Below are 21,968 nucleotides of genomic sequence, written 5' to 3' on the forward strand. Positions count from 1 at the left end.
TCCTTTGGAAATGATATCAAAATCCTACAGTGCACCTGAAGCCAAAAGTGAGGTACTGTGCATTCCCCAAGCTTTGAACTCAAAGAGGAAGAATCACACACATTGCAAAGACGGTGGTGGTTTGTGGTATTTATTTTTCTGGCTATAAAAGTAATACATGAAGAGCACTGGATCTGGTGAGAATGCTTTGAGCCCTGGCTCTGTCACATGCCACCTGCTGGATAAAGACTAGTCACTTCTCAGAACTGCCATTTTCCCGTGGGGAACTGGACTAGGCACCCCGTGGAGCTCCCTCCACAGTTGGCAGTGCAGATCGAGGAACTGAGGAAGTACTTGGTAAACTGGAAAGTGCTGACAAATGGAAGGGGTTAGCATCACCACCCTCAGCTGAGGTAGCACCAAAGTCCAAGCTCCTGCCGCTCCCCCAACTCCTAATCACACACACAACTCAGAGCCACCAATGGCCCTGGTTTGATGGAGTGGGGAGAGACCACACAGCTCTTCTCAGGCCTGGCCAGATGGGACCTCCTTGATCTGGTCTCTCCAGAATCGGGCATCTGCTGTGGCCAGCTGGATAAGGACCTCGTCCAGCTCAGGCCCATCCTCGGGAAAACGCTCACAGAAGGATCGGATGAGACCAGCAGCTGAGGCCTCATACTCTACAAGCTGTACTTCCGAGCCTGGGAGGAGATGGAGAGAGAAGAGCAGCACAGAAAGATGTGACTAGAGGAGTACAGTTATAGGAGCGGCAAGTTCTCACTGACTCTATGGCACAAACTGTTCGATGTTCAGGCTAGTTATCTAATTTAGACATTAGAATAACCCTGCAAGAAAGGCAGAATTCCAGGGAGGAGACTTAAACTGCTTTCTTTTTTCCCCTTAAGCCAAGATTTAAACCAAATCTGGCATGGTAGCACACACTGTAATCCCAGCACTCAAGGGGCTGAGGAAGGAGGGTCATTAATTTTAAGGCCAGCCTAGAAAATCCTGGGCTCAACAAAACCAATATAACCTTGACACTCACTAACAAAAATGACTGATGAAAGTGTTATGCCAGGGGCTGGAGAGACAGGCAGATCAGGGGTTAAGAGTGCTTGCTCTTGCTGAGGACCCAGGCTGCTCTTGGCTTGGCCTCTGGCACCCACACAGCGGCTCACAACCATCTGTAATTCCAGTCCCTGGGGATCCAGGGACTCGTGGCACACGGCGCATGGTGCATATACATACGTGCAGGCAAAACACACGTAAAATAATCTAAAATTAATTTTCAAGTGCCATATTAGACGAAACACACACGGTCCGCAGCCCCTTGAAACTCACCGTCCAGCAACTGTTTCATTTGTCTAGACCGTGGGCAAGTCTCCCAGCTGCTGTAAGCCTCAGTGCCTTGTGGGTCAAGTGGGGAGAGAGCACAGCACCCCTCCTCTCAAGGTGCTAGGGTGACTGCATAGGCTAGAACATCGGGAGGTGCTCAGTGAGTGCTCCCTGAGCAGCAGCGTTAAGACACCGCCTCTGGGCATCTTGTTCTTAAACGGGCCTGTCTCAGGGTCCCTGGACTTTGGTGGGAAGCACCCCCTCTACCGCTCTTCAGCCGCTTTACCTTTGCACGCTGTGCCGCGTGTTGGCACTGAGAGGCACACAGCAGCTAGGAGAGCTAATATGGTTAAGTTCAGGCTAGCATGGCCCAAGCTCAGGTCCCGACTCTGGCCCCATCTAGCTGTAGGGGCTGAGGCAAATGTGAAGACCATTTGTGCGTGTGCCTTTCGGTTCCCAGATGGAAACTGGTGAGCTGATAGTAACCTTGTTTTTTCTTCCCAGTACTGGGGATGGAGCCTAGGGCCTTCTATGGCAGTGCAAAGCATGCTGTCAGTGAGTTATAATCCCGGCCTACTGTGAAAACATTTCACCCCGTATCTGAGACCTGCAAGTCTTCCACCGCCACCATCACTACCACCGATCCCAAAGTGTACCCCATGGGGGTAGAACCCATGGCCTGTTTCATACTGGGCCACACCCCAACTCACCACTACCTTGGAAGACTCCAACCTATTCCTCAGGTCTGCTTTAAGCACCACTTCCTGGATGCTCTGAAGCTACGGATGGGATCTTTATCAGAGCACTGTTACTGTCCTTTAAACGTTCGTTCACGTTTCCCTTAGGTGATGAGTACCTCGATGTTTTCCTTCCTAACAGGCTCTGAACTGCTTCGGGGAATGGCCTTGGTCCCACCCACTGCTCCCTCCCTCAGTGGCCTCCCTGCACTGGATGTATCAAAGCACAAAGAAAATGAAACTGAGAGATAAAAGACTGAAGAGGTTACTTTGTGTCCAGGGGCCGGAGATCGCAGGTCTCAGGAAGGTGCCACTTAACAGGGACCTGACCAACCAGAAGAACCATGCCAAGCAGAGGGAACAGCCTGTACAGAGGCTATCGAGTGGAATGGACGTGGTGCATTGGAGAGACAAGAGGGCACACACGGTGCCAGCACCATGCAGGCAGGGTCAGGGATTCTGGAAATGGAAATGTTACTTGAGAAAGGGGACCATTCTGAACGTTGCTGATTCAAATTCTCCTAGGTCCTACTTGGACTGTGCAGTCCCAGCTCAATGCCTGGCTCTGCCTCCTGCTAGGTCTTTCCACAGCCAGGAGCCTCCAGGTCCTGGCTGGCCTCCACAAGCTGCTACTCTGTTGGCCCTCCTGAAACCTCCCGCTGCTGTCTGACAGCGTCCCTGTGTGAGATGGAAAATACCAAGGTTCTGGGCCTGGGGTCTGTCGGGAAGAACACGGTGTGTGACGTCCATTACCTTCGAGGCGAGTGTTGGGCTGAACGATAAGCTTCCGGGATTCCTTGCGCAGCAGCACTGTGTCCCTGAGGGTGAGGAAGCATTCTGGGGGTGCGTCAGTGACCGCTGCATACCCCTCATACAGGGCCCGCCCTGCAGCCACATCCCCTGTGGACTTCAGCACCTGTAGGAAGGAGGAATTAAGTGCCCAGGGTGGGCGCTCACCTTGCATCCACAGGGCTCTCTGCCAGTGGCCACGGCCAGCTGTGCCTAGCTCTGGAGAGGAAGTGCTATGGTTTGTCTTCTCTAAAATTTTGGTGCTAAAACAACCTATGATTCCAGCACTTGGAAGGTAGAGACAGGAAGATCAACAGTTGGGGCCTATCCTTGGTAACACAGGGAGTACAGCCTGAGCCACATAAGACTGTTTCAAAATCAAACGTCAAAAATCCTAGATGGCTTTTTTTTTTTTAAAGATTTATTTATTTATTGTATGTCAGTGCTCTATCTGCATATACATCTATCTGCATGCCAGAAGAGGGCATCAGATTGCAGTACAGATGGTTGCTGGGAATTGGACTCAGGACCTCTGAAAGAACAGACAGTGCTCTTAACCGCTGAGCCATCTCTCCAGGTCCCCCTCCCCCACCTTTTGTTTTTTGTTTGTTTGCTTGTTTTGGCTTTTGGAGACAGGGTTTTTCTGTGTAGCCCTGGCTGTCCTGAACTCACTTTGTAGACCAGGCTGGCCTGAACTCAGAGATCCACCTGCCTCTGCCTCCCTGAGTGCTGAGATTACAAGCGTGGAACACCACATCCTGCTGATGGCTTTCTTTTTTCTTTTTAAGACAACTTCTCACTATGTAGAACAGGCTGGCCTTGAACTCCCAAGAGAACTACAAGCTTCTGCCTTCTAAGTGCAGAGATTAAAGGTACAGAATGTCTGACAGCTAACATTTTTAAAGGGCTGGTTCAGTGGGTGAGAACCACAGTCATGAGTTCAAATCCCCAGCCCCTATGTAAAAAGCTGGGCATTGTCACATGGGGCCTGTAATCCCAGTGCTGGGGAAGGAGGATGGGAGGACAACTAGGGCCTGCTGGCTGCCAGCCTTGCTCTAGGCTCAGGGAAGGATCCTGTTCCAAAGGACCGGGGCAGACGGAACAGGACACACGTGTGTGGCTGGCCTGGGTTGGCCTCATTATGTAGAGAAGACTGACCCTCCACTCCTGAGTGCCAAGATCACAGGATGCGCCAGCACTTTTATGCACTGCTGAGGCTGCGGCCCAGGGCTTCATGTACGCTAGGCAAGCACTCTACCAACTGCCCGGTAACCCAGGCCGTTAGAGCACACAGCACCCCAGGCAATGCAATGCGATGTCATTAACTCTTATTCCATACTGTTTAGGGAATAATGACTAGAAAGAAATATTGTGGCTATCCAGTACATACAAGATGATTCTCCTAAATACTCTGTGTGTGTGTGTGTGTGTATGTGTGTGTGTGAGAAGTTGGCAGAATTTATGGATGTGGAACTGGGGGATACAGAAAGAGGACTGTAGCAATAACAGGAATCAGGAAGTCCTTGGGCAAAATGAAGAGCCCATGCCATGTCTGAATGTGGGGCTGCTACTCACTGCTGCCAGCCAGTCACACAGGAACCGAGCTCACTGTTGCCACGAAGCCACAAATACAGATTCTTACCTAACCTCTGTTAACACCGAAGCAGAAAACATGGCTGACACAGTAAACAGCTGCATCAAAGACGCCTTCATATTCTGTTTCTATAAAACGCTGCTGAGGAGACTGAACCTGACGCTGCAAGATTCCCCTGGACCAAACTGGGCCACTCACAGTGATCACGCCCTTATCCCAGCACTAGGGAGACAGAAGCACATCAGTCTCCGTGAGGTTGAGGCCATCCTGGTCTACACAGAGAGTTGCAGGCCGGCCAGGGCTACATAGTGAGACCTGGTAGTACACACCTATCATTTCAGCACTTGGGAGGCAGAGCCAGAGACAGGAGGACACAAGTTCAAGGTGAGCCTGGTCTACATAGTGAGTTCTAGGCCATCCAGGGATATGCATGTAAGACTGTCTCAAAATATTTAAAAAAAAAAAGTTAAAGAATAAAAAATAAGTAAGAAAAATGAAAAACTAAAATCAATAAACAGGGCTGGTGGGACAGCTTGACAGACCAGCATATATTTGTCACACAAGCCCGATGACCAGAGTTTGATCCCCAGAGTCTACATACAAGCATGAGGACCAACTCCACAAGCAATCTTTAACCTTCATACTGTGGCACATGCACAACCCCTCAATCTCTCTCTCTCTCACACACACACCTTTAAAAACAAAAACACCCCAAACTCCCACACATTTTATGGAAAGATCTTTAGTCCTTCCTAGGAACAGACAGGCAATCACAGAGATATTTTGATTTCTAGTTCAAACAACCGTAACTTTCTGGTTAATAATACGTGAATTGTTGAAAACACCCACGACAGGCCCATTCTTGTAGAAAGTACTATACCAGGCTGAATGTGGTGGTACACACGTTTAATCCTAGCACTCGGGAGGCAGAGGCAGGCTAGTTCAAGGCCAGCCTGATCTACAAATCAAGTCAGGGACAGTCAGGGCTATCCAGAGAAACTCTGTCTCTGAAAAAAAACAAAACAAAACTAAGAAAGTATTCTACTATAAAGACGGGTTTCTCATGGGGCAGAGGATGAGTTTGAGTCCCAGAACCCACATGGTGGCTCACAACCATCTGTAAAGGGAACTGATGCCCTCTTCTGGCCTCTGCAAGCACCAGGCCTTTCCTTTCCTCTTGCTCACCATCACACCCAACAGTGTTACCACTGTACAGCTTTTGCTGTGACCTCAAGGCATCCTGTGTCCTTACTCTTTCCCTGTTTGCTGTCTGCATTCCCGTGTGACCCTGTGAGAAACTGCTCATAGCTTGCTGAACAAAGGAACTGGCCGGGAGGTTAAGATGTACTGACAGGATGGGAGGGAGAGACAGAGAAGAGATTGGAGGTGGCTGAGGTGAGAGACCTTCACTTACCTGGAGTCTCCTGAGGAAGCGCTCCAAGGCCGGCCTGCCCACTGAGCGGATCTTGCTGCGGTCCAGGTGGACCCGGGCATCTGGACGCCCATCGGAGCCCGTGGTGGGAGTGACGGTAACGAGTCCCTCGCCAGCCTCCAGCAAAACCCTCAGGATCACAAACCGGGCCTGCATGTGGGCCTGCCAGGGCCGGAAGAAAGAGCGGGTGTGTGGCCGATACCGAGTTAACGTGCTCAACCGGCTAATCGGCAGTTTCGTTACCCATTTATTCCCGCTTACCCTGTGGGTCCTCTGCCCCACGCCCTCAAATCCCTCCTTCCTCTTGCCTTCGCTGAGGCGGGCTGTGTGAAGACAGCCCGGTGCCCCACGGCCCCTCATCACTTGCCACAGCTCTTAATGCTCATGAGGCTCCCCGACTAAGTCCTTGAGCACTCTCCTTCCCCATCTTTTTTTTTTTTTTGTGCTCAACAGTGGAACCAAGTAGGCATTGCTATCCCCACTCTTATACAACAAAACATGGAGGCGCGGAGAAGTGAAGTGACTAATTCAAGGTCACACAGCCGCCAGAGGAGACGGGATTCACGCCTCAGTCCAGACTCTGAAATGTGCATTTTCTTTTATGTGTGCAAAACAATGCACATACATTATTTTCTTTCTTTTTTCTTTAAGCTTTTTAAATTTTTATTGTTTCATATGTTGTTTTGCTTACATGTATGTACACCACGTGTGTGCAGTGTCTGTGGAATCCAGAAGGCGTTGGATTCCTTGGAACTGAAGTTACAGACAATTTTCTTAGCTGTGGTGAGGGTGCTGTAATTGAACCTGCGTCCTCTGGAAGAGCAGCTGCCGGTCTTAACTACTGAGCCATCTCTCCAGCCCTCTTTTCTCTTTTGAAAGGGGACCTTGCTATGTTGCCCTGGCTTCTCAGGAATGTCTGGGTTCAAGTAAGCTAGCTGCCTCATCTCCCCAGGAGCGGCGAGGCTGTTCAGTGTGTGCCCTGGGAGGACACACACTCTCTCCTCAAACGGTATTGGCCTGCTTTTGCTAGAAACTGAAATCAAAAGGGCCAGCAAAGAGGCCTGATGAGCAAAGCACTTGCCATGCCAACCTGACAACCTGAGTTTGACTCCCAGGACTCACAAGATGGAAGGAGAGAAACTGGCTCTACACAGTCATCCTCTGGTGTGTGTGCGCCTGTTGGTTACCATAGTTTCAAACTATATAAATCACTGTTGGTTACCATAGTTTCAAACTATATGTTGGCCAAACTATATGTTTTCAAACTATACGTGCTGGCGTATGCCTTTGGTCCCCAGCGCTCAGGAGGCAGAGGTAGGCGGATCTCTGAGTTGGAGGCCAGCCTGGTCTCAGAGTGAGTTACAGGTCAGTGATAGGTTAAAAAGAGAAACCCTGTTCTGAAAAGCACAAAACAACAAAAAGCTCTCTGTTGTGACTGAGTAGCTGAGTCCGATGGCTAAGAAGGAAGACCTGGTGAATGTGAACCCTGACTCTTTCTCCAGCAGAGGTATGACATGGCTTCCTCACCACAGAGTCTGGGGCCAGAGCCTTAGGAGGTGCACTTGTCATCCTGACTGTGGCCACACGGCAGGCTCCTCGCCAGCCCTACCTGTCGCCAGTTGGCCGCTTCTGGGGTGTAGAACTCCAAGGCCAACAGCCCGGCCCGAACCATATTGAGCCAGTTTACGTAAATGACGTCTTCGGCATCAGCTCCCTCAAAGCCAAAGATCCTGGTGGGGTGGGAATGGGGACGATCAGGTTAGCCCTGTGCTCTGATACCCTCAGAGCTGCCAGTGTGGGGACCTGGCCCAGCACCCCCCCTCCAGCCCACGGTTCCTACTCCAGCACTTGGGGGTTGAGGCAGAGGTAGAGGCCTACGCTCTCCGCACGGCACTCTTCGTAGCTGGAGGCAATGGTGCTGAATTTGCTGTCCCAGGTCTCTCCACTCCGGTACCAACTCTGAACCTAGAATGACCCAGGAATCAGGCTCTGCCCACATCTCCCATCCCAGCAGCCCGGCTCCGCGGGAGCTCTCCTCACCTGCTCCCCCGTCTCCGGGTTGATCACTGTCTCCCGGTCAAAGTTGAACGCGCCTTTTTCATCCTGCACAGTCAAGGTCATGAGTGTGGGGTGGGCCGGGGAACAGTGTCCCTGGGCAGAGTGTGAGTGGCTCAGGAAGATAAGGAGGGGGAACAGGCAGGCAACCCTCAAAGCTCTGTGAGGCCGACCACCTCCTCAAATCCCTAGGTGGTTAGGGTCCACCCACTCACTCTCTTCACTGCACAGAGAGGGAAACTGGGGTCCAGACAAGGGAGGGACCACCTGAAATTGTATGTGAATTCAGACTCTCCAGACACGAGTGGGAGACACTCCAATGTGCGGGCCAATGAGTCTGGCTGCTTTCTCCCCATGCTTCCTGGCCCTGCCACTCAGGCTACCTACATGCTCCCCCCCAGCCCACATATGCCAAGTGTCTCTCACGTATCACACATTTAATCTTCCCAGCCACCTCCTGGAGAAGGCTCTATCATCACCACACATCACAGGTGGCAAAGCTGAGGCTCAGGGACCGAGAACCCCGAAATGGAATCAGGCCGCGTAACCTCTTTGCCTCCCAGGACTCACACATTTGCTAAGACCCCGCTGCACCGGGGCTTACGCTGCCCTTCCCCTTTTTACTCTTCACGATGGTTTGTATGACAGCATCAGAAACCCCACTGGAGAGATGGGTCCACTGGGGCCCAGACAGAAGAAAAGATTTATTGAAGGCTGTGGACTGAGTGGAGAATGGATGAGACACCATGCTGGGCTCATGCCCTTTCAGCTGCTCTCTGAATTCTCTTGACTGACCAGGCCCAGCTCAGCCCTCCCTCATCCAAAGAGACAGCCCCACCAGTGGGAGTAAGCCCAGCCCAGAACCCCATTCTCACTGTTGGTCTTTACCCTCCTCTGGTTAGCTCAGGCTCCACACGGGGAGCCACGAGTCTCCTTAGCCTGCTGGAAAGACTGTCAGCCTTTCCGTGTTCCCCAGGCCAAGGGCCCCAGGCACTGTGGCCAAATGGATAAAAAGTGCTCTGGGGAGACAGTCCCTTAAGCAGGAAAGACTTGACCTCCCCCACAAAATGCTCCCAGAGCCCAGATGAATGAATGGGTAAAGAGGGCTTTCCAAGACAGCTCAATAAGAGGGATTGCTGGGCTCGGGCCTGGAAAGCGCCCCTTGAAGATATGCGCCAGGCAGCCCCTAGACAGGGACCAGGAGGGGCCAGGCTCTGCCACTGCCAAGGCCGCAGCACCATCAGTCTCTACACCTTGAACATTTGTACATCTTGTGCTATTCCAGATGCTGAAGGGAGCCGTGTCTCCCTAGAAATGAACGGCATCACTCACTGCTGGCCCTTCTCACCTGCACAAAGAGCTTGCCGCTGCCGTGGCCCAACAGCTCATGTAGCCCCACCTGCACATCAAAGGACGGCCCCTTCCAGCGGATATACAGGTCCTGCCAAGACAGGGGAAGCCCATCTCACCCTCACAATGGCCTGGAAGGAGGGACTGCCTCCACTGCGCATCCTGAGAGGAAATGGAAGCTCCCCAGTGCCAAAGGGTCACCTGGCAGGAAAGTGGCTAAGCCAGAACCAAAGCTGGACTCTGACCTTACCGAAGTATTGGTCCATATGCCTTCCCAGACTCAAGGAAGCCAAGCAGAGCCTAACCCCAAGCCTCAGGTCCAACGCATACCTTGTCGTCTTCCTCCAAGAACGTGAGCTTCTCCCGCTTTGTGGCATAGGCCACGGCCAGCACATTCCCCAGAGACACATTCTTAAAGCCTTCCGTCTGTCTCAGGTCATCATCTAGAAGACAGGGAAGAGAGCTGACAGAGGGAAGGGCAGAGGTCAAGGGACACTGACAGAAGGGGGAGGGGCAAAGGGCACTTTGTGGCCAGAAACATGTGTGAAGGGCGAGGAATATATGGGCTCTTCCTTGAACTGGGTGGGGGGGGGATATGAAGGGAGCTCACAGTTGGGGATGTTGATGCCTGCAGGGATGCCCGAGCCAGCAAAGGTGAGGACATCCAGGGAAGTGAAGTCAGGGGTGAGAAACTTGTCCTTCTCAAAGGCAGGAGGCCAAGGTAGCTCCTTCAGCAGCTGCTCAGCACTCGCCACCAGCCGCTCGAACTTGGCACTCATGGCTTTGTTGACCATGGCCACGAAGCCTGTGGAGTGGAGGGGGCCTGTGGTTTGGTAGCATCCTGGGACCCCATTGCACTCTACCCGGTTCCTCCGGCCATCTCATTTATCCTGGACACAGCAGCCCTATGCTGGCTGCAGGAGAACGCAAGGCCCCAAGAACGAAAAGCTACAGGCCTGAGAACGCCTTCATGTTCTTATGACCTCAGGTCTGAGCTCCTAGGCACTGCTGGTGCTATCTTCCCTCCTGCCAAGCTAATCTCTGCCTTCAGCAACTTGATATTCAGCCTCTCTATACAGAATGGGGAGAACGAGAGCAGGCCGAGGTGGGTATGGCAATGACTTTCCCGTAGGATGAGGACCGAGGCAGTCTGCCATCGGCTGGGGATGAGAGCAGACACATCCGCCTCAGAGGCGCTGCTGAGCACATCACTGCACTGTGATGCTCAGAGGTCTGACTTACTTAGCTTATGGTCACAGATAGGCAAATCCAGGCCAAGAAATCAAGCCTGCCCGTTGACTGTCTACCGAGAGCCTTGTTGGGTCAGGCACAAAAGGCAAAACAGCGAAAGTCTCCAAGTCAGGGTAACTGGGCTCAGCCACTATGGTAAAAGCCTCAGGTTAACTTTGTACTACACAATGCCTAGACATTCTAAGTAAACTGCCCCAGGGCTGCTGTCATTACCTCTAGGAAGGAAGGCCAGAACCCGCGAAAGGGAGTGTGAACAGGTTAGACCTGTGCAAAAGGGATTCGCACCCAACCTCCCCGCTCCATAAGAAGTTACCTTCAAACTCTCCTCGGGAGCCAAAGGGGTCACGGTAGCTCTCAATGAAGCCAATGTAACTAGAGGCGAGAAGGGGAGAGATGGAGGCGATCTGGCAGAAGGCATGGAGGGGTGGCAGAGGCGGGCACCTCACCTCTCTACAATGGGGCCTTTGTCCTGAATCCAGAAACGGGAGCCCCTCTTGTGGGCCTCAATGGAACCCTGGGTGAAGCTCTCTATGTACTGGGCCAGCATCTGCTCCTGGTGGCTATTGGCTGCATATGCCTAGGGGTAAAAAGGGCTCTGGTAAGCCGTGGGCCGTCCACCTTTGCTGCCCAGAGGGGTTGTGCGTGGCCAGGCCAGCCCTACCTTGGCTTTCTCCAAGTGTTCTACCACCTTCTGAAGGATGGGGGCATAGTCTCCCCGGGTGACCTGGAAATAGCTCCCCTGGAACTCGTAGCTCTTCAGCTTGGAAGTCAATTCGGAGTCGAGAGCAGGGTCTAAGGAGGGAGGTAACACTCAGGGAAAAAGCCAGTATTGGGCAGCTCAGCAGGCTTTTCAATCTGACCAAGGAAGAACTTCAGTGGCTCCCTGCTGCCAACAGAAATTAGGATAGACTGTCTTCTTCAAACATGCATATATTAGGGGCCAGGAATTCGGCTCAACCGCTAGAGTGCTTGCCTAGGATACATAGAGCCACAGGCTTGACACCCAGTACTGCATAAACCAAGCACGGTGGTGCACACCTGTAATCTTGGTGCTTGGGAGATGGAGCCAGGAGGATCATACTGAGTCTGAGGCCAGCCTGAGCTACAGTAAGACCTTGTCTCAAAAAATACAGGGGCTAGGAAATTAGCTCAGAGGGTATAGGTCCTAACCATCAAGTCTGAGGACCTGAGTTCAGTCCCTAAGTCCTCCACAAGGTGAATGTACAAAACCGGGGCTGGAGAGATGGCTCAGAGGGTAAGAACACTCACTGTTCTTCCAAAGGTCCTGAGTTCAACTCCCAGCAACCACATGGTAGCTCATAACCATCTATATAAGATCTGGTGTGCAAGCAGAATGTTTTATAAATATTAAAATAAATCTTAAAAAAAAAAAACCCCAACTAACATGTGTGCAAATGCTAAATCTAAAAAAAAAAAAAAGAAGGGACGGAGAGGAGAAGGGAGGGAGGGAATGGTACCATACACCTGCAACGCCATCAGCTGAGAAGTAGAGGTGGGAAAGTCACGTCAGACACGTGATTATTTTAGGGTACCTTCAAAGATTACAGAAGACGTAATCTCAAAAACACAAAAACTAACCTCCACAAAAACCTAATGCTCCAGCCAGGCAGTGGTGGCACATGCCTTTAATCCCAGCACTCAGAAGGCAGAAGCAGGCAGATTTCTGTGAGTTCAAGGACAGCCTGGTCTACAGAGTGAATTCCAGGACAGCCAGGGATACACAGAGAAACCCTGTCTCAAAAAAACAAAAAAATAAACAAAAAATCCCAATACTCCAAAAACAGTCACAAGACTTATGACGGGCACAGCGGTGCACACCTGTAATCCAATCAGGCTAGCCTGAACTACAGAGAAAGACTCTGCCCTAGAAAACGTATAACAGACATGGCTCAGTGGTTACGAGTACATACTGCTCTTGCAGGACGGTGGTGGCTCACGCCTTTAATCCCAGCACACGGGAGGCAGAGGCAGGTGGATCTCTGAGTTCAAGGCCAGCCTGGTCTACAGATGGAGTTCCAGGACAGCCAGGGCTACACAGAGGACTATGCCTTGGCGGGAGGTGAGGAGGAAGGGAATACACATTGCCCTTGCAGAAGACCCAGGTCCAGTTCCCAGCACCTGTATCAGGTGTCTTAGCCATCTGTAACCCCAGTTCCACAGTATCTGATGCTCTCTCCTGGCCTTCTCGAGCACCTGCACATATAAGGTGCACATAAACTCACACATACTATACACATAGAAATAAATCTTCAAAAAGAAAAAGAAAGAAATCCTTGGGGGAGGGAGGTAAAGAATAAAAGAAGAGCCACACCTCATTAACTGTGCTTGCTGAGTGTTACTGGGGACAGGAGTTTCTGTGAATCAAGGGAGGGATCACTAGCCAAGGCACAGACACAGAGGCAGCCTTCTAGACCCTGGAAAAGGCGAGGTTTTCAGTATGTGGAATAGAATCCAGGGCCTTGAGCATGCTAGGTCAGTGCCCCACCGTTGACTCACATTCCCAGCCCCAGAGCCACTCTTGGCCATTATCCTATCACAAAATCTGTGCTGTTAGCATGGGGTCTATTCCGGCTTCTATTCCAACATAACCTGTTTCCTGGACTGGTGTCCCTTTTCTTTCTTTTTTTTTTTTTTAAGATTTATTTGTTTTTGTTTGATGTATATGTATGAATGGTACACATACATACCTACATGTATGTGCCTGCTACCTAGGAAAGACAGAAGAGAGTGCTGGGCGCTCTGAAACCATGGTTACATTTGGCCCGATGTGGATGCTGAGATCCTAACCCAGGTTTTCTAGAAAAGCAGGAAGTGCTCTTTACCGCTGAGCAATATCTCTAGTTATGTGTCCTTTTTTTTCCCCTATTTCTTTTTAAGTCAAAACAGACTTTGTGCTGCCCTCTATGCTTTTCCATCACCCTGTGGCAGCTCATACTGTCCCCCTATCTGCATGCAGATGGTATATTCATCAAGCACTAGGCACTGGGAAAGGCGATGACAGAAACACATAGCCCATGCTAGCTTGTCATGAAGACACAGAAGGCCAACTAGGAAACTATGGGGAGCGCTGGGAAAGGTCCCTTAAAAGGTACCATCCACATCCAGCTATGGAATGAAGAGGAGCTGCCCGGGTAAACACGGATGGGCTGGAAGCTGTTCTGAGCAGGAAGCAGGAAACAAACTGCATGAACACTTGGTGACAAGATGTAGGAAGCTGTAGAACATGGCTTGAGCAGAGTGCTGGAGGCCGGAAACTGGCTGGGGATGTGGGTAGGTAAAAACGAGCTAGCAAAGGGCAGCACAAGGGCCTGAATATATTCTCTGTCCTTCTTTACCACAGGCCCCTATGGCTACCACTCTCCATCTGAGTGACTGAGGTGAGGCTATGTTCGCTCTGGGGTGGGCTGAAGACCAGGAAGAGCCAATCAGAAACCCGTTCCTTGTCTAATAAAGTAATCCAGAGAGTTGAGAGCCACTCTTTTTGTTGTTGTTTTTCCAGACAGGGTTTCTCTGTGTAGCCTTGGCTGTCTTGGAACTCACTCTGTAGACCAGGCTGGCCTCACACTCAGAGATCTGCCTGCCTCTGCCTCCCAAATGCTGGATTATAGGTGTGCGCCTCCACCACCCAGCTGAGAGCCACTCTTTTGCTGTATGAAGGAAAAACTGAGACCAAAGGACTCTTTCCGCTGCAGAGCTGGGCTGCTGTCCTGCGCCACCGGGGACTTAGGTGGCGGATATTAGACTTCAGGACCTGCGCGCACCTGTTTTGAGCACTGAAGCCAGCCGCACCTCATAGTGGGACTTCCCCTCCCGGTCGGCCACCTTGAAGAGCCGCGTGTTGTATGCGCTGAGGTTCTGGAAAAACAGAGCAGGGTTTGGAGGAGGGTGAGGTCACTGAAGAAGACCAGGGAGAGTGGAGGAGTGACCCTCCCACTGGACAGTGAGGAAAAGTAGGCTGGGCCTCTCGGAGGAGCCTTCCCAAGCCCACAGTGGGAAGGAAGGCAAGCAGGGATGACTGTCAAGCAGAGCTCCACACGCAAAATGCTGACTCAAAAAAATAAAATACGAGGGGCCGAGGGGCAGCTTGGCAGTTAAGAGTGCTTGTTGCACCGCCCTCGCAGAGCACCCACATTTGGTTCCCAGCACCTCTGCAGTGGCTCACAGCAGTCTCTAACTCCAGTCCCAGAACAGGCATGGGCTCCTGCACAAAGGTGATGCACGTTCCATACTTCAGGCACACGCACACGCACACACGCACACACACACACACGCACACACGCACACACACACACACACACACACACTATAATAAACACTTTTTAATTAAAAAAAAATATATATATATATTTTAGGGACCTGTTACAAAGCAGGATAGAGAATATATTTAGGCCACTATCATTCTCTCCTAAGACCTAAGACCTCATAAATATATATAGTATATAGTGTATACATAGGTCAGCCTGGTCTATAAAGAGAGTCCAGGACAGCCAGGGCCTATTACACAGAAAAAAACCCTGTCTTGAAAAAAACAAATACATATGTGTGTGGGTGTGTACGTATGTACATATCTATGTATGTATACATATGTACATATGTATGTATGGGGCCCATACATGTGCCACAATGCTTGTATGGAGGACTCAATAATTTCGGAAATCAGTTCTCTCTATCCACTACAAAGATCCCGGAGGATCGAATTCATGTCATTGGCTTATCAGCAAGCACCTTTGCCCCAAGCCATTCACCAGCCTCCTGAGCACTAACTTTCACTAGCTGGTTGGGTGAGGCATGGAGTCACCCAGCTGGCTCTCACTGTGTGAGATGGGAAGGGCAGGAGTGGATGCCTCCCGGCACACGGGTAACATCTTGGTCTTTCTGGCTGGCGCAAGCTTACCTCACGCACAAAGAATCCTTAGGTCTTTTCCGTCTCAAGGACCCAAGGTGCCCATATGTCTTTGAGTTCAAGCTGGGACCCAAGAGCAGGTGGCAGTGGTGAAGGGGTGGGGACAAGGAGCCCCATCAAACTACTGTCCCAGATTGCCAATTCCCAAACCTGAGAGTCCAGAAAGTCCTGGGCCAGCTTAGCATCTTCCATGGTACAATCCCCAGAGAAATAGGTGGTGACTCCCTGTTAGGGAAAACAGGTGAGGGAAGGTGAGTGGAGAGACAAGAGAACAGAGTTATTGAGGGCACAGGTCAGGCCCTATGAGGCGGCCAATGGCTTCCTTCCTAGGCTCTCTGCCTGTCCTCCCAGCACTTCCACCCTGTCCCATCAACTTCCAGGGGAAAAGCTATAAAACATATTTGATCCCAGACATCTTTGATTTTTTTTTTCCTTCTTCTTCTTTGAGAAAGGGTCTTACTATGTAGACCACACTGGCTTCAAACTCACAACCATCATGACCTTCCAAGGACTGGGATTACAGGCTTGTGCCACCATGCCTAACTCAGTCTTTCCAGCCCCGCCCCCTCCCATACTTTCTAATCAGCCCACCACTAAGAGGCTTCCACATCCTCTTCCCAGTCAGCCCAAGCAATCCCTAGAGGCAGGGACCCTTGAGTCCCTACATTATTCTCTCCTAGACTTCCTTCTCCTCTCTGCTCTCAATCTCCTTCCCTTTTTGTGCACCCACATCCTGGCAGGACAGATCTGGAAGGACATTCTGGAAACATTCCATCCAGCTCTCTTCCCATTTTACAGATGACAAGCAGGCCTGTGATGCTGACTGGCTTTAGCTGGAGAGCAGGAGGAGCGGCCGCCTCTCATCAGCTGCCCTCCCATGCATACCAAGCAGCCTCAAGGACGCCCTCCCATTTGCCAGGCTCTTGGAGAGCAGGGCTCACCTCCTTCCCCAGCCCAAGGTGCCGAAGCCCTGGCTCCAGAGAGAACATAAGCTCCCCACAGGTCTGCCAGAGGTCCCTGACTTCTTCCGGCTGCTGCTGAGCAGCCTTACTCCCCAGAATCACACGTTCCAGCTTTTCCTGCAAGGAAAAAGGAAGCCATTGGTCCAGCCATATGCCCTTCAAATGTCCAGAACCTCCCGCTACTTGAACCCAAGGCCTCGTAGCATAGCACGGAAAACAGCAAGCTCTGAGCAGAGTTGAACCTCAGGCTACCTCAGACCTGCACGGTCGGACAATCATTCAACATTACCAGGCCACTTGTACTGGCATTAACACCTGAGGAACCCTAGTGATGGGCTTTGCCTATCCCAAGGATGCGGGTATCCAACAGTTCATATCTGTACAACCTGCACTTGCTTGACTCTCAGGTCAGCAACCTGGAAGGGCTGTGCTTTTCCTTGATGTGTACGTCTGCAGCACCGGGGGCCCTGACTGACACGCACGGTGTCCCAGGGACAGGGCTTTCATTCCAACCAGGGTCCCTTTTTCATTCTCCAACCACAGCCCACCACTGCCTCCCTGCCACCCTCCCCAACTCACCTTGGGCAGGTTAGGAACAAACTTGGTGTCGCCAAAGGACTTATAGTTGCCCATGTTGGAGTAGACCCCCGCAGCATACACCAGGAATGCCTGGGGAGCGGAGGCGACATAGTATCAAGCACCTGAGAATCCCCACTCCCTTCCCCTTGCAGGAAAAGGTCAGCCTGAGACCAGAACACCAGGGCAGACCAGTGTGGCAGAGACTGAGGAATCACAGGGCAGAACCCTGATCCTAGGAGGCCCCAGTCTGGCCCAATTCAGTATCACAGATCAATTTTTACCCCCACCCCACTGGGGAGCCAAACTGGTTTCAGCAGCTACCAAACACACTAGGGTGATGAGAGCAGGAAGCTGCCTCCCAAGGGTAGTCACACAAGCTGGCTGGGCCAGTCAGGGAAATCATCTTCCCTTGCTATCAGCTGAACTTAACAGTCAAACTGGCCAATATCACCACGTCTAGATGCTCTATTACTGGAATGGTGAGAAAAAAAACTGAGAGATGAAGATCCCATCTCAAGACAGCATTGAATAACTGAATCCAGGTATACCTGAAGTCCCCTCTTCTCTCTTTCCTTTCTTTCTTTCTCTTTCCTTCCTTCCTTCCTTCCTTCCTTCCTTCCTTCCTTCTTTCTTTCTTTCTTTCTTTTTTTTTTTTTTTACAGGTCTCCCTGTGTAGTCCTGTCTGTCCTGGTACTCATGTTGACCAGACTGGCACTATAACTCAGAGAGATCGCCTGTGTCTGCCACCACACTAGGCTCATAATTCATTCTCTCTCTTTCTCTCTCTCTCTCCCTCATGCCCTCTCTCTCTCACCAGGAGGCTGACAGCAGCAGGTGGAGTTCTGTGAGTCCAAGGCCAGCTTGGTCTACAGAGCAAGTTCCAGAACAGCCAGGACTACACAGAGCAACCTTGTCTTGAAAAACAAAAACAAAGACTAATTTGATTATAGTATACACTGCTATAGAGTGCTTCCTAGGCCACAAAAGGAAATGGACTAATACATTCTCCCTGGAAATTCTCCAGGACACGGAGATCTGAAAAATGGGCAGTATACAGAACACTGAGAACACGATGTTAAAGGTTACAGGGGGTTGGGAAGACGGTTCAGTGAGTAGGAGCGCTTGCCCTGCAAGCATGAGGACCTGAGTGTGAATACACAGCGCTCACATAAGAGTCAGGAGTGGTCATGCACACATGTAACCCCAGCCCTGGGCAGGCGGGTGTGTACACAGGCTATGCTGGGAGTGTGAGAGCCAGTCAGCATCACCAGAACGAGACTCAGGTTCAGTATGAGACCCTGTGCTGGGGCTGGAGAGACGGCTCGGTGAGCAAGTGCTCTTCCAGAGGACCCCGGTTCAGTTCCCAGCACCCATGTCAGGTGCCTCTTGCCTCTGTGGGCACTTATAACTCACATGAACTGACACACATGTACATGTGCTAAAACAAGACAAATCTTTGTAAAAGAGATCCTGTTTCAAGGGAGGAACTTCTCTTCCGGCATCTATATATTTGACGTTTGCACACGTACACACCAGACTGTCATTTTACATTTTAAAGAAGTAAGTTAAGCTGGGAAGCAGGGGCACACGCCTCTGATCCCAGCGCTTGAGAGGCAGAGGCAGGTGGATCTCCGAGTTCGAGGCCAGCCCCTGGTCCACAGGGTGAGTTCCAGGTAAGTTAAATGGGGCCCTGGTATACTGTGCACATACAGGTATCAGTATCCCATGCACTCACACAGAACAGACAAGGTCCAGCCACAGTGGCTACCTCTGCAGAGACAACAAACCTGTGTGAGCCTTTGCGTTTTGTGTGTTTCTGAACTGCAGCAATGCACTAGGAATTAGTATGTTATTCCACCAAAACACCCACAGACTAGAACTAGGAGACGAACATTCTACCCAGGCCCTCACAATGCGGAAGCGTAACTCAGACCTCCCACTTTCTACCCAGGCTGCCTTCCTCCACCTTCCTAGTACCAGCTGTACAGTCACTGCAGAATGCCCAGAACCATGACACCTAGGCTGGCCTCAAACTCACGGCCATCGTTAAGCGCCGGAGTGAAAGGTGCGGGCCATCACACCTTCCTCGTTTCCCTCCATTATGAAGCAGGCACTGTGCTAAGAAGGGCGCCACAATACTACGGGCAGGCCGTGTGCGGATTCTACAGACGACAAGCCTGAAGCTTTTCAGGGATCAGTGTGTGTGCGTGCGTGCAGGGGTGTGTGTGTGTGCGCGCGTGCATGAGCGTGTGAGCATGTTTGTATGCGTGCGTATGTGAGTGTTTTTGTGTATGTGTGCTAATCTAATCCTCTACCTAGCCGGAGAGAGAGATCTGTGCCCCTTGATCCTTTACACCCTTCCCGAAGCCCATCAGGGAACCAGGCTGGTCTGTGAGAACTGACCTGATACTCTTCTTCAGTAAGGCCCTCAGCCAGGGCATGCTGGCGCAGCTGGTCGGGGTCCTGGGCACGGAAGAGGCGGCTCAGCAGGGCATAGATGTAGGGGGCTTCAGGGGATGTCTGGAGCAGCACAGCCAGGCCTCCGTACCAAGCGGCCCTGGACAGGTGGTGGGCGTAGAGGCGCTCTGTGGGCGACAGCAGGCGGAAGGCCTCCCGGCAGTCCAGGCTAGACACACCGATGTCATTGGGCAGGATGTACTGGGTATCTGCCATGAGCCCTGCAAGGACACGTCACAGTCAGCTCAGAGAGCGCACTATCTTCACGTCTGCTCTCAACTCTCATAACGGAACTTCTTTCCACCCAAAAGCCCAGGAGGGAGTTAGACAGTAGCAGCTATTCGCCTGATGTTGAAATTCAAAGGATCAAATACTTAGTGAGCCAGTTTTGGACTGCGGCCTCTCAGACTTCAAGTCTGAATCGAACTACCTCATATTACAGATGAGGAAACTGAGGCTCAAAGATGCCAAGACTTTTGTTTGTTGTTTCTTTTTTCTTTCTCTTTTTTGGTTATTCAAGACAGGGTTTCTCTGTGTAACAGCCCTTGCTGACCTGGAACTTGCTATGTAAACCAGGCTGTGTCTCCCGAGTGCTGGGATTAATGGCAAGCACCACCAAGACTTTTTTCTAAGCATGGGAAGGAAGAACCAGCAGAACAGAGCCTCATGCTAGACTCCCGCCCAAGACACTCCCTTCTCACCTCCACCTTTTGGGACTTCAGAGCCTCTTTGTTCAGAATTCCTCTAGCCCATCACAACTGCTGGCAAAGGCAGGAGTCTGGCTGCTTGCTGGACACCCACCCCCTGTTCCAACCCTGCTCCACCAAACAATTCTAAAACCCAGGCTAGCTGCTTCACCTTTCTGCATCTCTCTTTTCTCCTCTGTAAAACTGATCGTGACACCAAACTCAACAGCTGGGTATGCAAATTAGAAGAGGCCAATTCCAGGGCAAGGATATAACTGAGTTGGGAGTGCTTGCCTAGCCAACAACCAGGCCCTGGGTGGGATTCCAAGGCCAGTCTGGGAGTACAGGAAACCCTGTCAGAAATAAGTAAATAAAAAAGAGCAGTGATGTTTCCTGCATGCTTTTCCTTCCCAGCATCTGCCCTGGACTCATCTCTCTTTTCCTCAGCTCTCCACTTTCTTCTGTTGCTACACCTGGGAAGCCATATCCACAACCCATTTTCCAGGTAGGGACAATGACACTTGGAAAGCAAACAACTTATCCAGTTGGGACCCAGGGAACTCCAAACCCACCTCATTCTCCACGCCCCGCCCCTGACTAGGCACACGTGTCCACACTCCCTAAGCCCCATTCGCGCGGCATCGCCCACCCCAACTACCCTGTGGACGGGACTCGGAAAGGGGTGTTAACTCTTTACTGCCCGGAAATCCTCCTTGGCCCGAAAGCAGGGAGAGATTTGGAAAAGGCAATGAAGGGCGAACAGAAACAGGATGATCTTGCGCGCACAGGCAGGCCTCGCTCTGATCCCCTAAAGATGACACCCCGTGACCCCAAAACCACGGCGCCGCACCTCACCTGCTGCAGCTGCTCGGTTCGCAAACTCACTTCCTGCTTCCGGCTCCCCCGCCCCATTCATTGGGACCTCACAAGCCCCGCCCCACCAACCAATAATCTGGCCCCAGGGATCAGATGGGCAGCAGCTCCAGCCAGTAAAGGAACCAAGATCAGCACCTCCCCTCATCTACTCCCCGCCCCTGGCCCTACGGGTGGTGCTTGCTTGGAAGGTCCCTGAGGCCTTGGCCTTTTGTCCGCTTGCCTTGCTCCGCTCGGAGTAGTGGCGAGGTGTTGGGGGTTGAGAAGGTGTAGGAAGCAGCTTGAGTATCTGGGTACCCCACTTGGCTGCTGCCTGGTGCACACAGAGAGGACGGACAGAGGTCTCCAAACACAGGGTCCGTATAATCAGAAGCCTCCACACACGTAGCTGGGACCCTGCTCTCTTTGGGGTTTCACCTCCAGTGTCCTTCCCCTGGGTTTGGCAGTCAGCAACCTGCACTGAAGGAGAGCATAGCAACGTGGATCCCCCTCCTCTCCGGATCTGGGTTTTGGAGATGCTATTTGGAGACTGCTATTTGGAGGCTATGTGCAAGGAAGCTCCCGATGGAGCAGTAGTACCACCCACCTAGAAGGTTGCAGAAAAAATGCTACAGGCGCCTGGAAGCAGTTCTTAAAACACTGGGAGCCTCAGTTTCCTCAACCCACGCAAAGGCGAGGCCAGCAAAGAACTGGCATTTTCTTGGTGCAGCCATTTGCCAGACAAATAGAAAAGCACCCTCCCCTGACTCCAGCAGCCCAGGACACAGGCGAGCATGCTATCCACCCCTGGTATTCAAGGTGGTGTCTGAGTGACCCTTAACATTGCAAAGAGCTTGGGTTAGACTGGGGACTGACTCGGGCTGCCTGAGGTCAAACCAGACGTCCGTCACCTACCAGCTGTGTGGCTTTCGGTGGGTCACTTCTCAGACTCTTCAGTCCTGTCAGCTTTTACTTCAGGACTAATA

General features: G+C 51.6%; 1 protein-coding gene across 5 annotated transcripts; it reads right to left on the reverse strand.

Annotated features, from left to right (window-relative positions):
• Nucleotides 1-114: 114 nt before the first annotated feature.
• On the reverse strand, nucleotides 115-21,920 carry Dpp3 (dipeptidyl peptidase 3). 5 transcript variants are annotated; one of them, XM_060384184.1, is made up of 18 exons: nucleotides 21,898-21,920; nucleotides 19,391-19,665; nucleotides 16,988-17,077; nucleotides 16,388-16,525; nucleotides 15,597-15,671; nucleotides 14,305-14,398; nucleotides 11,184-11,314; nucleotides 10,969-11,099; nucleotides 10,836-10,894; nucleotides 9,882-10,076; nucleotides 9,602-9,714; nucleotides 9,270-9,362; nucleotides 7,907-7,969; nucleotides 7,707-7,831; nucleotides 7,476-7,596; nucleotides 5,849-6,028; nucleotides 2,805-2,967; nucleotides 115-680 (listed from the first exon to the last, which is right to left on the reverse strand). In XM_060384184.1, the coding sequence occupies exons 2-18, from the start codon at nucleotides 19,658-19,660 to the stop codon at nucleotides 505-507; spliced, it is 2,217 nt and encodes a 738-aa protein (XP_060240167.1). In that variant the 5' UTR covers nucleotides 19,661-19,665; nucleotides 21,898-21,920; the 3' UTR covers nucleotides 115-504. The 5 variants fall into 5 exon arrangements, with proteins under 5 accessions (XP_060240167.1, XP_060240165.1, XP_021505945.1 ...); XM_060384182.1 differs by lacking the exon at nucleotides 21,898-21,920 and adding an exon at nucleotides 21,227-21,445; XM_021650270.2 differs by lacking the exon at nucleotides 21,898-21,920 and adding an exon at nucleotides 20,986-21,093.
• Nucleotides 21,921-21,968: the final 48 nt, after the last annotated feature.

The sequence above is a fragment of the Meriones unguiculatus genome, chromosome 1 (genome assembly GCF_030254825.1).
Source record: "Meriones unguiculatus strain TT.TT164.6M chromosome 1, Bangor_MerUng_6.1, whole genome shotgun sequence".
NCBI lineage: Eukaryota > Metazoa > Chordata > Mammalia > Rodentia > Muridae > Meriones > Meriones unguiculatus.